Raw genomic sequence first — 17,371 nt, forward strand, 5'->3', positions numbered from 1 at the left:
GAATATAAATTAAGGTAAACATTCAATCTAGAATTTTCTTTAAAACTAAGGAGGGCTTTTTTTGTTTGTTTTTAATAATGCTTATTCTCTCCTTTCACAATTAATACTTAACAATCACATAGCATTTCCAGTATTTCTAATTTTCTAAATTTTTTGGCTGCTTTCTTTCCTGTCAAATCTATTTTATTACTTTAATGTTGTGGGATTTTGAACATATTTTTGGCATGGAATTGAGTAAAGGAATACATAGTTCCCTTTCCTCCCCAAAAAAGCCATTAAAGGAATAATGATTTTTCAAAATTTGATTTATATAGAGCCCTTTCTGATAGTTATCAACAGACTTTCTATCTACTGGTAATTTTTCATTATCTCCTCAAGACAGATGATAGGTAGAAATTATGATTTCCCTTCCTCAAATGGGAAATTGAGGCTCCAACTCATTTAACCTTTCTGGGAATTATATATAAAAGGAGAGTAAATGACCACATTACTCTTAAATGGTTTGTCCATGGTTTCCTAGGAATTTTCATTCTGGGCTTGGGGGTTCTTCTTAATCCCAAATATTTCTTTATTTCATGAATGGAAAAACCTTTTAAGGGCTTATTATGTTCCAGACACTAAACTTAGTGCTAGGGATACTAATACATTCAAGTAACAATCTATAGTCTTAAGAAGTTTACATTCTAATGGGGGAAGACAACACACACAGATCTCCTTGAAAAAAAATGTGGAGGCATGGTGGAATTTGTTGGAAATTGCACTCACAATAATATTTTTATAAATTTGAGCCTTCTACCCATAATTTTTGTTATGAATCAACTAATATACTTATTATGAATAAAATTTCCTACCACAGTCATGGAGGATGCTGGAAAGATAAGAACTGGGAAACCTAGGGACTAAACTCATGGGAGCATAGGTTTAAAATTAGAAGGGAAATTGAGTCCTTTGGTCTGAGTCCTTTTGTTTTTTAACAAATAAGAAAAGTTATATATAGAGAGAAAGGCCAAGTGATCAGACAAAGTTATACAGGGTAGTAAGCAGAACCTAAATTTGAACCTGGGCTCTGTCTCCGAATCCAGTGGGTTTTTCTAATACAACATGCTACTATGAGTTTTTTTTTTCTCTTAATTATTTTTATTTAAATAGAGGGTGAATAAACTTCCTCATTAATATTTTTAAATGATCCCATCATTTAGGAAAGTCAATCTAAGGTATTGTATGTTTTCCAGGTGTGCCAAAAATTTCTTACTTTTTCACAAAACCAGTATGACTTAAAGGTTGGCATTTGCAATATGTGGTTTTCCCAGTGGACCTTAGTGAATCTGTAACAAATGTGATGTGTAAAAAAAAAAAAAATGTACATTTTTCTTTCTCCTATACAAAGATAATTGATAAAGATGCTATTTTTAAAGTGTTTAAAGAGAAAAAAATGTTGCATATAACTATCCCTTATGACTAGGTTATGTATACCATATTTTCCTATAGTATTAATATGAAAAAAATGACTTTAATGTTTTTCAGTTAATAGATAAGCACCTACTATGAGTCAGGTGTACCTTGCTCTCAAGTGTAAATGGGGGAGACAATACATAAAAAGCTATGCATAATAAATTGGAGATAACCACCTGAAGCATGGCACTAGTATTAAGGGGGATCAAGAAAGGCTTCTCACAGAACAGGATTGGGGAACCTTTTTTCTGCTAAGGACCATTTGGATACCTATAACATCATTTGTGTGCCATACAAAATTATCAGCTAATAGACCTGAAGCAGTGGGAAATTGTTGTACCTAGCTTTCAGGTCATCATTGCCTATGGTTGCTTTAACAAATGATTTCATGGGTCAGATATTCCCCACCCTTGTTATAAAAAGTAGGATTTTCACTATTGATTAGAAAAATGCAAATTGAGGCAACTCTGAAATACCATGACTAAGATAACAGAAAAAGATATAATAAATGTGGGGATGTGGGAAAACTGGAACACTAGTACATTGTTAGTGGAACTGTGAACTGATCTAACCATTCTGGAGAACAATTTGGAACTATACCCAAAGGTCTATCAAACAAACTGTATACACTTTGATCCAGCAGTGTCTCTACTGGGCCTCTATCTTAAAGAGATCATAAAAAAGGGAAAAGTTCCCACATGTACAAAAATGTTTGTGGCAGCCCTTTTTTGTAGTATCAAGGAACTGGAAACTGAGTGAATGCCTATCAGCTGGGAAATGGCTGAATAAGTTATGGTTATGGATGTAATAGTATATTACTGCTCTAAAAGGAATGACCAGCAGGTTAATTTCAGAAAGGCCTGGAGAGACTTACATGAACTGATGCTGAGTGAAGTGAGTAGAACCAAGAGAACATTGTATATAGCAACAACAATATTATGCAATGATTAGCTCTGATAGATGTGTGGCTTTTTTCAACAATGAGATAATGCAGGCCAGTTCCAATAGACTTGTGATGGAGAGAGCCATCTGCATCCAGAAAGAATGACCAAATATGGATCACAACATAGTATTTTCACCTTTTTGGTTGTTATTTGCTTGCTTCTTGTTTTCTCTCTGAATTTTTTTTCCTTTTTGATCTGATTTTTCTTGTACAGCATGATAGTTGTGGGAATATGTATAGAAGAATTGAACATATTTAACATAAATTGAATTACTTGCTATCTAAGGGAGAAAAAAATTTGGAGCAAAAAGTTTTGCAAGGGTGAATGTTGAAAACTATACATGTATTTTTAAAATAAAAAGCTATTTAAAAAAAGAAGAAAGAAAGAAAGTAGGATTTTAGTTGGGACTTCAAGGAAGACAGAGAGGTTAGAAGAAGTTAGAAAATTCCAAGCATGGGAGACAGCCAGTGAACATATCCAGAATGGGAAGATAGAGTGTCTTACACAAGGAACAATAAGGAAGCCAGTGTCACTGTATCACAGAACATGTGGGAGGAATAAGGTCTGAGAAGACCAGAAAGGTAAGAAGGGCCATATTATAAAGAGCTTTGAATGCCTAATAGAAGACTGAAAATATCCTGAAAATAATGGGAAGTCATTGGAGTTTATTGGATAGAGGAGAGTGACATGGTGAATGTTATCAGTTGACTTAGATGATGAATTGTTTGTTTCAAATTGTGACATAGAAAGGACAAAAAGGAGGTTACATCTCTATCATATAAATATATGCATATATATTTATGTATATATTGATTTTGAAATTAAAATTCAAACTACTTTGCTTTGATGTAATTTTTAATTCATTATTATTTTGTATTATAAGTTAATTTTATTTTCTTTGACTGAAAAATGGAGAGGCCATTGTTTAAAGCCAAGATATGTCATGACCCACTAACCAGAGTATAGAAATATGGGTTGCTTCCATCTTCTCTTTCATATCTAAATGTAGGATGTCTCCAATACAACTGTACATACCCTTATTCCTTAATATTTCCCACTTAAACTTTTTACATTCCTATTGCCATTATCATTCTTTATTCTATTATTACTCTCAACTCTTTGAGCTAATCATTGAACTCTCAGAACAATCTAACCTCTATCTTGGGATCTACAGAGGCTGCTATGCAAATGCCACTGTGAAAATTACTCTCTCATTCCAATATATTCTTTCCCTTGACTCTTCTCCACCCTGCCTAATTTATCTCATAGAGCATGCAGGTCAACTCCTCACTTTTCCTCACCCCACACATTAAATCAGTTGTCAAGTATTAGCATTTTTCCTGCACAATAGATCTGACTGCTCTTCCCTTGTTTCTCCTCACAAAGCCAAAAATCCAGTTCAGACTCTCATCACCTCCCACCTGGAATGTGGCAATGACTTCCTAATTGGTCTCCTCCTTACTTCAAGTGTTTCCCCTTTCCAAAGCATCCTTGTCACAATAATCCAAGCACTTTTCATAAAGTGCAGGTCTAAGCATGTCACTCTTCTATTCAGTAAAGTCCAGACTCCCCCTGTTGACTTGAGGATCAACTATTATTTCATCTTTTAATCTCATCCTTTTTAAAGTTTCTTTTTCCCTGTAAGTTATATAATGTACATACTTTATGTGAATAGTTATGTGTATAAAATTTATAATTTAAAAATATATTATGGATGCATGCTCAAAATTTTTTACTTATAGGAGTGTATAATCAAAAATTTAGAGAACACTGTAATTTGAAGGCAAGTAATTAATTTTGTTGAAAAATAAAACATTTTCTTTCATTGGTTCCTCATCACATGCTTTCTGAAACTTATTTTTATTTTCAAAACAGATGCAAGAATAATTTTTCAACATTGACCCTTGCATAACCATGTGCTGAAACTTATTTTTAATCAGATTAATTATGCCATAATCCTAAGCATTGATTTTACATCTTTTTCTGTTATTTCTTGCTTCTCCTCTTTTTTGTTGCTTTTGTCTCCTCTTTTTCCTATCTTTTCCCTCCCTTTTTCTCCCTCTGTCTTTGTCTCAGTCTGTCTATCTCTGACTCAGTCTCTCTCTCCCTCCTTTCTTCACTTCTTTCCTCTTACTCTTCCTCCTCCTTCTTCTTCCCCTCTTCCCCTCTCCCTCCCTCTTTCTTTCTCTTACTCTCCCTTCCTCCCCTCCCTCCCTCTCTCTCTCTCTTTCTCTCTTTCTCTCTTTCTCTCCTTTCTAAAGTTCTGCCTCATATTTTGCCCCTCGTTTGCCCACAGAGCATGCTATAACAAGTAAAACTCCACCCTGTGAAAGAACTGAAGACTGGGGGAAATCCAATGACTGAACTCTAACTACTGATATGCAAGTCTCACAGCGCCTGTGTGCAAAGGTGCTACTTCCCCAGCAGTTGCTAGCTAGCATGCAGTTTTGAAGGGGCGGAATCCTGTTCACATAGCTGAGATGTGATTCGTCAAATTTGCAGAACTTTCCCCTTAAAATCTCTACACGACTACCAGTCTTCCACCACAGGGAGATTTTTCGTTCCTTGGTTTCTTTCGTTTGTTTTTTCTTTTTATGTTAAGACATTGACTTGCAGCTTTTCTGAGTGCATGTCAGCTATAATCTAGTCTCCAGCAAGTTATCCTGACACCATGAACTCAGAAGCTGATGAATCAAAGGAAGGTATGGGTTTCTTTCTTTTCCTTTCCTTTTTCTTGTTAGGAGGGTGGGGATGAAGTAGAAAGTGTACGGGGATCAGTGTTGGACAAGGTGATAGAAGACTGTTTTTGTATGAACTGTATATATTTTCTCTCTTTCCGAATTGCCCTTTTCCAGGCAGAATAGTAGGAAAGAGGATGGATTTTTTGTTCGTTTTTTAATTTGCAGCCATTTAGTGGAGCCTGAGACAGAGAGGAGGAGGGGAGAGGAGAGACTCTAAAGCACAGACTTTAGAGGAAGGACTGCTCTTTAGATTTCTCTAGAAACCAAATAGCTCAAGTATTAATTCCAAGAACTAGAAACATGTTTGTGAAATGGCATCAGCACAGTAAAGACCTGGTTCTCGGCCCTTCTCATCCCCCTCTACCACCAGAAGAAAACTCTAAGGATGGCAACTTATTAAGAAGAGATTTTGGAAGTAGGAAAGTTGTGTTTCTTAAAGAGGAAACTCTTAGAGAGAGAAGTGAAAGATCTTTATTTTAGGCATAAGCATTCATCTAACTTCCTCTCCCCTAGTAGGTTATGGGTTTTTTTTTTTTTGGGGGGGGGGGGGGGGGAATGATGAAGAAAGAAATGTGAGGGGGATTTTGTATGTATGTTCCACTGAGAGGAGTGTGCTGACTTCCAACTTTACCAAAGCAGAGGGTTTCATGTGCTCCCAACCTGATTGAGTGACAGGACTGGAAATGCTCCAACAAAAACACAATTATATACTAGTGTTGGTTTGGGAGTTTATTTGTGATTGGAGGGATGTTTGTGTGCTTTATTTCCTGAAATTTTGTATACAAAAGGCTGCTTGTGAGTAGGGGGTAGAGAAAAAATCAGAGGGTAAAAAGTTAAATACTCTTCAGGCTTGTGGAACTTTTCTTTTAAAGCACTCCCCAGGGAAACTGGCAAATTTCAAGCAAATCACAGTGGTGTTGGCAATCTACTTTGGCTGGGAAGGGACCAAATAGTCTCTATTTGGGTAGAGGTTAGCCAGAGAGAGAAAGCCTTTAAGAAACTTGATTTTCTTTTTCCCCTTTCTATTCCTCACTCCCTTCCCCCACTAAACGTTATGTGTTTTATAAAGTCATTACTGTGGACCTGAGTTTACCTTATTATGCCAGTTGAGGGGAACAGGCAATAAAAAGAACGCTTGTTGGTCAGGAATACAGAGCTGGCTTTAAATCAAAATGTATGGCTATGAGCAAGGATTTGAAAATTCTTACTGAACCTAGTAGTGATGGGGGGATGAATGTATAGTTGAGAGTACTAAAATTATTTAGGGGAAACTAGAATATGGATTGGATTGTATTTTTTTTTCTCTCTTTACTGCTAATTGAAAAGTAAATAGAAATGCTTTCAGGAGAAAAATAGCAAGCTTGTGTGTGTGTGTGTGTGTGTGTGTGTGTGTAAACGCCATAAATCACTACAATCAATCTATCAATCAACAAACATTTATTATTTGTTTACAGTGTGTCAGGCCCTGTACTAGACATTGTAGATCCAAAAAAAAAACAAACAAAAAAACTAAAATAATCTTTGCCCTCAAGAAGTTATACTCTTTGGGGGGGAGGGCATTAAAATATAGGTAGCACTAAAAACACTTGGGGCTTAATTCTTTTTGCTTTTTTCAGAATGATGGAGGAGGAGGGGAACAAGTATTATGCATTCCTTTTAAAAACATTCACTTTTCACCTTGCTAGAATAGGCTGTGGTTTGCAAGTTGAGGCTTGAAAAGGTACCCGAATAAAACACAGGAAGCTACTAATATTCTTGTTAAGTGGACCTCCTTAGCCCTGAAAAGTCTTTTTCATTTTGATCAGACCTTTAATAATTTACATTCCCAAAGTTCTCTAGAAATAGCTTGGATACTTGTTATAAAAATGTCTGAAATTAAAAAAAAAAAAAAAACTTGAAGGTTCCAGGGTTTTAGTTTGATGCAAGTTGGGAAAGGGGATATTTTTCAAGGGTCTTATCAAATACTTTTATCAACTAGGTGGAATTATTCTGGCTCCTGCCAAGAAATTTAAGCAATAGTGACTATGTATACACATATATACACACATGTATACACATACACATATATAAACACACACACACACATATATACACACTCACACACACAAATGAAGGATGTTCTGGGTGAGAGAATTCACCTTAGCCCTTTCATAAAGGCAGAGTTTTCACTAAGTTACAAATCTGATTATCTGGGAATTTATATTCGATTATCACCAGTCACATCTCTGTGTGATTATGTCAACAACCTAGTTGTCAAACTTCTCCATAAATGCAAATAACTTGGGCTTTCCCCTCCTTTATAGTTAGCTTTCCCCATTTAGTGTGAGATTATCACTGACTAGCTGTAGACACTATTTTGCAGGAAAATGACTGTGGATCTCTTCTGTCTGATTTATTATAATAAGAGAGATTTTAAAGTTATTCCAAATTGTCAATGAGTGACCAGAGACTTATTTGGGGGTTAAGTTTGAAGGAGGGTGGAAAAAAAGGCTTTATATTTTATCTCAGGTCAACTTATTTTGTGTGCATGCATGCGTGGAAAGATCTTATGACTATTGGAAACAGCCACCTTACCTAAAAAATTCTTGCCATTGTAATACACCATTGCCCTTCCTTTCTTTCCTTACCCTTCTCTCTCATTTCAAAATTAGTAATAATAATGGCAAACACTTTGATGATTAAACATGGAATAACTATCCAACCTTTACATTGTTCCTAAAGACTGAATGAATTTTAACCCGTCTAGACTTAAACACAAAAAATGGAGGGTCCAGTAAGAAGAAAGGATGAAGGCAATTGAAAAGAACAAATCAACACTTTAGTTTCAGAGTATTCTAAGAGTGCAGCTGTTGACTACATTCCTGCTGTACATTTGCTCTTGTAGAATAAATGCCTTTCCTCATGAAATAATTGGGATTAGGGGAAAAGTTAATAGCAGTAAAAGCCCTAAGGCTTTTGCCCTTGTTGAACACTTAAGGCTACAGGAAAACAGATTCAAGATAATTGGGAGTAGCTTCCTCTTCCACTTGATGTTTTCTTCTGAATGAGACTTGTATTAGGCTCATTATAAAGTTATAAGTTACATAAAGAAAAATAGGTATTTACAAAGTAGGGTGAGTCTAAGTCACTTAACTAATCACATACTATATAGGGTTTGTCTTTTTTCAACTATCCTTTTTGAGTTATCAACAAGGATATTTTTTACACTGATTTATTTACACTATACTATAGTCCATCTATATGCATGTTGCTATAATTATGTAGGTGATATGTGCACTTCCCTTAATGCTTTCCTGTTGATTATCTCCAGTGTATCCTGTATACACTTTGTTGATATATATATTTGTTTTCCGTGTCTCCCCCATCAAATTATTATAAACTCCTTGAGACAGGGATAGTCCTTTTTCGTTCTTTATGTCCTCAGGATTTATATCCCGATTCTTAATAGAAATTTAATAAATGCTTATTGATTGCCAACTGGTGCTTGTTCTAATTCTGAGTTCAAGATTTAGAATTAAAAGTCTCTAAGACAGGGGTTCTTAATCTTTTCTTTATGTTACAAACCTCTTTGGCAGTCTAGAGAAGCCTACAGTCACTTTAAAGAGGAATTTTTTTTTAATGAAATTTATATGATTACAAAAGAAATAAATTCTTTTAAAAGAGAACTATTAAAATATTTTTAAAACAAGTTTTCAAGTTAAGAATTCTTTTTTTTTTTTCCTGGACCAGCTTTCTCATTTTTACATAGGAAATGATGTCTCTTCAGAGGATAAAGTGGAAAAGGAACACTGAATTTTGAGCTAAATGACCTGAGTTCAAATCCCAGCTGTACTATTTGCCACATATAAGATCTTGGTCTAGTCACCCAACTTCCCTGGGCTTCATTCAGTTCCTTCATTTGTAAAATTATAGAATTAACTAGGTGACCTCTTAATTTCCTTTCTAGCATTCTGTGAACCTATGAGGTGATTTATCCAAAATCATACATAGACAAAGTATACACAAAGTAGGTTCAGTTCTCAGGTTCCCTCTGTAATTTGGTTTGCCCTACAAGCATATAACTAATTACAGTATAGATTAGGGTTTCTTAAACTTTTTCTACTGATGATTCCTTTTCACCCAAGAAATTTTTACATGTCCCCAGGTACATATGTATACAAACCAAACATTTATTGATAATAAATCACAATTTAAGTTAAACATTCTATATGGGATCATAACCCATATAATTATGAAGCTGAGGTATAGATAATAATACATACATTCTATTAAGGAAAAAGCACACTTTTCATTCTGAGGCTGGTTTAATTCTCCTTTCCTTGTCAGAAAATGTTTCATCAAAGGAGTTGAAGTGGGAAAGAATTGGGTAGAGAGGATACAAGAGCAGCCATTCAGAGAATGAATAAAGACTGGATAAAGGAAGTGAGTTTGTCTGTGTATCTCTATTTAAAAATTGCATACTTTTAGTTTAAACATAAATAGTTGCAAATGTGCCACCTAGCAAGAAGGACAACTTAATTGGAGCCGAGACATTAGGTGGTAAGAAACTAGCTCTCACATTTTTCTCCTTGCTTCTTTTATCTTCTGTTTTTCCAATCACTAATTAATCAGCAGATATTTATTTAACTTCTATCAGGTGTTTAGAATAAAAAATATAATCCTCAAGTAATCATCTAATTTTGGAGGTGACATTTAACATACATGAAACAATAGTAAATGATATAATAAAATTTTAATGAGTATTCACTTTAGTATAGGCTAAATAGGAATTCAAGGAAGAGAGGAGCTGGGGCTACATAGGAGTTGAAAGTTTCCTGGAGGAGATGCAACTTGGATTTGGACAAACCAAGGAGAAGGGGCAAAGCAATGGAGCACAGGTCTAGTACTACAATGGTGTTTTCCCAGGTGAAGCACTGGACTTTTCATTGTAGCTAAAGCAAAATTTTTAAGGCACTCTGATTTCTAATGGATCTTGTCACAGCTTATCAATGGAGAAATCAGAGACTTCCAAACCTAATTAGTTCTAAGGTACAGAGAAGAATCTGGCTCATGCAGCCAAGAGTCAAAGATCAGAGATTAGAACAAGATTGCAGGTTAAAATTTTTCTGTGACTCTCTCATCATACCACTCATTTTATAATATTTAAGATGAGTCATCTAACAATGGCACAGGCAAATTTTTTTGAGAGTAAATTATTTCAACCCCAAATATGATAAGCTTGAAAACTAAAACTAGATAGACTTTGAAAAGACTAAAACCTCCCTCCCACAGGAAGTGTGAGGGACTGAAGTGATTGTAAGATAAATGATGGGGCTTGGTTTTATATGGAAGTAGAGCTTGAGTGCATAGAGAACTGAAGAAGCCCTTGGAAACTGATTTATAAGGACAAAATTCTGTCAGGTGCCTGTAAATTGTAGGAACCAGGATACTTTGAAGCATCACCTATCATATTTCAGTATGATTTTTTTTTTATTCCACTGTTCAACTTTCCTAATACCTTAGTGTTTTCAATTTTGGATTATTCAGATACTGAATATACAATTTACTATTCTGTTAAGTGTCATATCCTAATCTAGAGAAACAATCTGACATGCTGGATAGAGTGATCTCCTTGTATGACATTGAATTTAACCTTAATATGTTCTGGCAACTCCCTGCCACTCACCTACTAAGTCAGACTATCCGAGATCTGCCCCAGAAGAGGGAGTACATGTGCCTTTAGTATTCCCTACTGGTTCTCAAAATTGGGAGGGAGAGGAAGTTAGATTTCCATCCACCAACTCTTTATTGTAGCTTTTATTGGATCAAGGACTTTTCAATTGCCTTAAATCTAACCTCAAAACCTTCAGTTATTAGCTAGTTACTTTGAAGCTTGTCCTCTTTCTCTCCCAGTTTTTCCCCTTCCCTCAGATTTTATGTGTTTCATCGTTTCAATTGTGTCTTACTCTTCATGACACCATTTGAGGTTTTCTTGGCAAAGATACTGGAGGACTTTGCCATTTTCTTCTTCAGTTCATTTGACAGATGAAGAAACTGAGGCAAACAGGGGTAAGTGATTTGCTCAGGGTCACACAGGTAGTGAAAATATTTAAGACTGGAACCCTTTACATACCCAGCTTACTAAAGGATTGCAGAATCTGCTTTGGTCTGTCATGTTTCCCACCATCTCCCAATCCCCTGATAGGTGATTCATTTTCAGATTAGCATTTTCTACACCTCTATGAGAATTCAATTTTTAAGAGAAATATGTAAAAAGTAGATCTCACCAAAAAAAAAAAAATTAAGGACCTTGTAATATATTGTATAGAAAATTAAAAGCAAACAATCCCTTGATATTACTACTGCCCTGATAATGATTTAGCCATTTTCTTTTTCCATAATAAAGAGAATCATAGCTCTGCTTAAGTGTTCACTAAACAAAACCTCTCTATTGATTATTTAAGCCACAATAACATTAGGGTCCTTCATGTGATTTAACAGAACTTTGTTCAGTGTGCATTACTAAGCATTTGTACTTTCTCTTCTCCTCTATCTCTCCCTCCCTCCCCCAAAAATCAAAAGAAGGAGGTGGAGTATGAAGAAGGTTTTATATATAGGAGCATATCCTATATGAGATACTTAACACTTTGTTGTTGAACTTTGGATCCTATATATACATATATATTAAGCTTGACATGCAGCAGATGCTTTTAAAAATAAAACTCAAGTCAAGCCATTATCTGATATCATTGACTAGTGCTTTGTAGTCTAATATGTAAACAAAGAGTAAGCATAGAAAAATCCATTTAAAAATCTCTTGAGATGACTTGCTAGGTAGAGAAGGGAAAAAGATGTTCAGAAATAATGGTGGTATAAAAATAAAAATAGCAATAAATTTTAACCCATTTAAACCCTTCATATAATAATAAAGATCTTTCATAACTTGCCATTTCCTATGACCTATTCAGTTCTTTCTTTGTTGGTCCTTCTTTATCTGTATTGGAAATTGTATAAAATGTAAAAATACTGATAGCAATTTTTATTTAGCAAATTCATGATGCTGACAAATCAGAATAGCATGGATTGTTAAATCCTCTGCCCTCTGACTGGTAGAGGTCCTGATAAGACAGATGAAAGATAGACAACTGTAGAAAGAAGAAAAAGGGGTACACATACATGAACACACACACACACACACACACACACACACACACATCTTCTCTTAAAGGCAAAAGAAAGATAATGCCAATTTTTTAATAGACAAATGGTGAAGAAAATTATTTAGGAAGTTGGATATTGAAAGGATCAGAGAAGAGAGGGAAGGACTAATTAGAAAACTATAAGAGTAGTCTAAGAAAGAGATGATGAGTGACTAAATAAACTGTGCTAGTAGCCACAGGAGTATGGACAAGGGCACAGATTTGGAATCAACAAGATCAAGGTATGAGGGAAGAGCAAAAATTCAAAAATGGCTCAAATTATGGTAAATGTGAACACCTAAATACCTTCAACAAAGGAAGTGTGGAGAATAGATGAGTCCAAGAGACATAATGATGAATTGTTTTAAACATATTGATTTTGAGCAGTTGATTGATTGTGTGGGACTGAAGTCCCCCCCCCCAAAAAAAAAAAAATAATTGAATCTCTGGGAGACCTTTAGTAGAGAGAGCACAAAGAAGACAGAGTCATGGGACATATTTAATTAAGCTCAGGGAGTGGTGGATGGTGATCCAGCAAAGGAGATTGAGAAGGAATAAGCGTGCATATATAGGAAGAAAAGCCAGTAGTAAGCCAAAGGAAGAGACAGTATCTAGGAAGGGGGTGGGAAGATAACCATCAAAAGCTGCAGAGAGATAAAATTGGATGAATACTTAAAAAAAAGTAATAGGACTTAGTAGCTGAGATGTTGGTAACTTTCAGGAGAGCAATTTCAGTTAAGTAATAGTGTTGAAAGTCCCCATACAAAGGGTTAAGAAATACTGACTTGGAGGAAGAAGAATTGAAGTTAGACTTTGAACTAGACCAGGACAGGAAAAAATTATATCAGAGTGTCAGGTTAGTACAATGGAAAGAACACAGAATTTTCATTCATGAGAGCTGTGTTTAAATCCTAACTTGGCTTCTTAGTATCTGTGGAATTTGGGGTGAGTTATTTGACATCTCTGAACCTGACCTGAGTGGGGAAGGAAGAGTAGAATGGGATGAACTTCATGATCTTTGAATGACCTTCCAACTTGAAATCTGTGATCCCTGTGATCTTTTGTAACCTGGCAACTTTATATCTCAATAAATTTCTTTATTTAACTCTCTTATTTCCATAGTAGAACAATTTACTTTTTCCTTGTTTTAGTAAAAGGGATAAAATCTAAAGAGGTGGGCAGCTAGGTAACACAATATATACACCAGGGCTAGAGTCAGGAAGATCTGAGTTCAAATCCAGCTTTGGACTCCTATTAGCTGTGTGATTTTGAGCAAGTCATTGAACCATATTTGCCTCAGTTTATTCATCTATAAAATGAGTTGGAGAAGGAAATGGCAGACCACAACAGTATCTTTGCCAAGACAACAACAAAAGGGGTCAGGTAGATTGGGCATGACTGAAAATGACCAAGAGCAACATCCAGAGAGGAAAGAAGACCTACCAATCAGTTTCTTGAGGATTCAGAGTTAAGTTGGTTGCAGTGGAAAGAATAATTGAAGTAATAAAAAAACTTCTTGGGAAGCAACTTATATATTCATTTGGGAAGATTGTTCTAGCCTTTCTGACATGTTTGTTGCTAGAACATTGAAGGGGTGGTAATGTCAAGGATTTTTAGGATGAGAGGTAGAATCCTGGGCATAGAAAAAACCATCAAGTCCAGTCAGAATAGGGAGTCAAGTCATTAAAGAATTGATAGCCTAAGAGAATAGAAAGTGGTGGAGGGATAACAGATTGAAATGATGGAAAGTTCATTAAGGAATGTGAGAGTGGTGTAAGTATCTGGTAAGAGAAGTATTATGTCAAAAAGGTGGAGCCTTTGCTTACTTTAAGTGAAATTTCTAGGGCTAATATAGTTTTCTTTCAACCATTCCCAATCTAATAGGTTGAATGTGGAAATGAGGCATTATTGTAGGGGAAAAAATGGTCCTTGGGGCAGCTAGATGGAGCCCTGAAGTCAGGAGGACCCGAGTTCAAAATCTGCCTTAGATACTTAACAAAACCTGGACAAGTAACTTAACCCCAATGTGTGTGGGGAGGGGGGAGAGGAAAAAAGTGATTATTTAATCAAATTTAGCTCAATTTTGAGAGGAATCATCTTCAAACAGGAAGATATTTAAGAAATGAATTATCAAGTTTTTACTGCTTATAGAATATTATTTAAGCTATACTGATTATTAGGGCTATAATTTTGAAAGGAAAGATACTCTTTATGAAGGAAGTGGATCATGGGAAAACGGAAAGGTGGGATAGGTAATCCATGATTGAAATATGAAATATCATAGGATTTTATAGACATTCCCAGCAGTTTTCCTCCAGTGAAAACTCATAAGTGACAAGGAATATCCTCAGCCTTCCCAACTGTTAGACCATACATTTCTTTTCAGAAGGCAGTTATGCAATATCCTTAGAGCAGGTTACTATGCTTTTATGATGGACCAAAAAAAGGGGGGCTTAGAGAAGCATTAGTCTCCAAAAAAAGACCCAATTACTTCTTCTTAACATTAAAGTATCACAAATTTATTAGTAAAGAGAAGAACATAGATGTACTTAGAGGTTAGCTTCAGTGGTCTGCAGGGAAAGACAAAAAAAAAAAATCTCATGTTTAATAGCATATTTTCAGTGAGCAAATGATGTGGCTCTTATTTGTGCAATTATAATTTTTTTCAATGTGTGAATTTCATTTCTGCTTGCTGTCTACATATTAGACTTTGCAGTGACAGGATTTTGTTTTTTAAAATAATTGTGAATGATGTTATTTTCTTTCACGGAGATGGAAAAGCAAAGAAGTTACTGAGCAATACGATGCACTTCTTGCACACAATACATACTCTAGGCCCAGGAAGGCCCTTGAGCATCCTTGACAAAATTAGGACCTCTTTTTTTTTTTTTTAATTTTTAATAGCTTTTTATTTACAAGTTATATGCATGAATAATTTTACAGCATTGACAATTGCCAACCTTTTGTTCCAATTTTTCCCCTCTTTCCCCCCCACCCCCTCCCCTAGATGGCAGGACGATCAATACATATTAAATATATTAAAGTATAAATTAAATACAAAATAAGTATACATGTCCAAACCGTTATTTTGCTGTACAAAAAGAATTGGACTCTGAAATATTGTACAATTAAAATTAGGACCTCTTGAAAATCAACAGAGATTATGAAATTTTCACAGGAGAATAGGATAGAGAAGGGTAAGGAGAGAAAATCCTTAAAAGTGCTTTCCCAGTTTAACATGTCTATATCCTGGCCACATTTTTAAAAACGTGATGCCATGGCTCCTGTTAATTATTCTGACCTCCATGTGATCAAAGCAGGAACTAGGAACACTTCCTAGCAACTTTCTTCATGCTGCTGTTGTCATTAATAGCTTATATTATATTTAAAAGCTTATAATAGCTTATATTCAGACTTTTTTTCTTTACCACTCTTCCCTTATCTTTCTTGGCTACTGTCATCATTAGCAAATATTCATCATGTGTCTACTTAGCATACAGGTTTGTGATAGGTCTCTGCCTTTAAGGAATTTGAGCTTAGTTGAAGTGATAGTATGTATCTGTAAAGTGGCACTGAGTCCTCTGTGTTAAGAAACAGTTAAGAACAGAAACTCTGTGTTAAGTAGAAACAGAAAATGCTCTAAGAATTCAGAGAAGAATGATCACTAATCAGCAAATACTAAGCGCTTCCCACCTGCCAGACACCATGCTTGGCACTGGGATACAAAGATATAAGTGAAACAGTTTCTACCCTCAAGGTTGCACGATATTCTATCAGGAAGAGAAACCCGGGACATATATAAATACATATGAAATATCCAAAAAGTAAATACAAAGTAATTTTAAGGGGATGGGGGAGGTCCTAGAACCTGGAAGAGGAAAACCTTCATACAGGAGGATACCGCTGAGAGTATGAAGGATTCTAGGTATTCTTAAGAGAGGGGGTGAAGAAGGGGTTGCTTTCTAGGTTCCTGCAACAATCCTTGCAAAGGCAAGGCAAGGAAATGGAGATGGCATACTGTGAACAGCAGCAAATAGGCCAGTTTGGTGAGCCATTGGGTAATAAGCCTGCAGGGGTTGGTTAAAATGAGATGGAGGAAAGCCCAACTTGGTGGCCAGAGCTCAGATTCCAGAAACAACATGGAATTAGTAATTAGGGAAAAGGTAGACCTTAGAAAGCGCCAGTATGTTTAGATTCAGTCTAATGTTTACAAATATGTATAGTCAATTTAAAAAAATTCTACTTTGTTCTACCACTACTTCCTCTTCCCCCCTCCAAATGATCTCATCCTTCTTTCTGATTCCTTCACCTCTTAGGAGGTAGTCCTCTGGAAACCTTGTTGGTCATTTTGCTGTTAAGAGTTTGACCCAACAATATTCTATCAATTGATAAACCATAACTATTCATATACCCCTCAATTTATGCGTACTTCCTTAGATTTCCATTCATTGTCTCCTCAAAAAGAGTTGTAAATATTTTTGCACGTTCTTAGAGTTTGTTTTGCTTAGGACTCATCCTTCCCTTAATCTAATCTTCCTCTAGTTCTGTCTCCCCTTTCTCTCCTGTTTTCATCTTGAGTTAAATGGGTCTTTGATAAAATTAGAAAATTGATTGAGTATGATTATATAAGGGGAGGAAGACTAATAATAAATTACTCTGAGATTACAAACCTAGATGACTGAGAGGATGGTGATACCTTTAGCAGATGTTGAAACTTAGAAAAGGATGGGGTTATAGAAGAAGATAATGAGTTATCCTTAGTATTTAAATATGAAATGACTATGACACATCTCAGGAGTAATATCCAGTGATATCCAATTGATGATCTGTGATTGGAGTTCAGGAGAGAATTATGGTGAGATAAACAGATTTGGTGTCATCTTTATAGAGATGATACTTGAAACCTGGAAAATTATGAGATCAGTGAGTGTAGAGAGAATAGGTTCTAGGATAGAAGCCCTACAAAAGTCCAGCAAAATTTACTGAGAACAAAAAAAAAAAAAAAAAAAAACAAAACAACCATACAGATAAGAGTAAGGGTTGTAGAAGGTTAAGG

General features: G+C 35.4%; 1 protein-coding gene across 2 annotated transcripts in view; it reads left to right on the top strand.

Moving 5' to 3' along the window:
• TNFAIP8 (TNF alpha induced protein 8) overlaps positions 1–17,371 on the top strand; it is a 124,627-nt gene that overhangs the window by 71,882 nt on the left and 35,374 nt on the right. Inside the window, exon 1 of one of the 2 annotated variants that reach the window (XM_012544042.3) lies at positions 4,692–5,098. The exons of the other annotated variant lie outside the window; for it this stretch is intronic. Within the exon in view, the coding sequence (XP_012399496.1) occupies positions 5,068–5,098 (31 nt within the window). The 5' untranslated portion in view covers positions 4,692–5,067. Of the gene's footprint in view, positions 1–4,691; positions 5,099–17,371 lie in introns of those variants that run through there. 2 annotated transcript variants of the gene reach the window in all.

This window comes from Sarcophilus harrisii, chromosome 1 (genome assembly GCF_902635505.1).
Source record: "Sarcophilus harrisii chromosome 1, mSarHar1.11, whole genome shotgun sequence".
Taxonomy (NCBI): domain Eukaryota; kingdom Metazoa; phylum Chordata; class Mammalia; order Dasyuromorphia; family Dasyuridae; genus Sarcophilus; species Sarcophilus harrisii.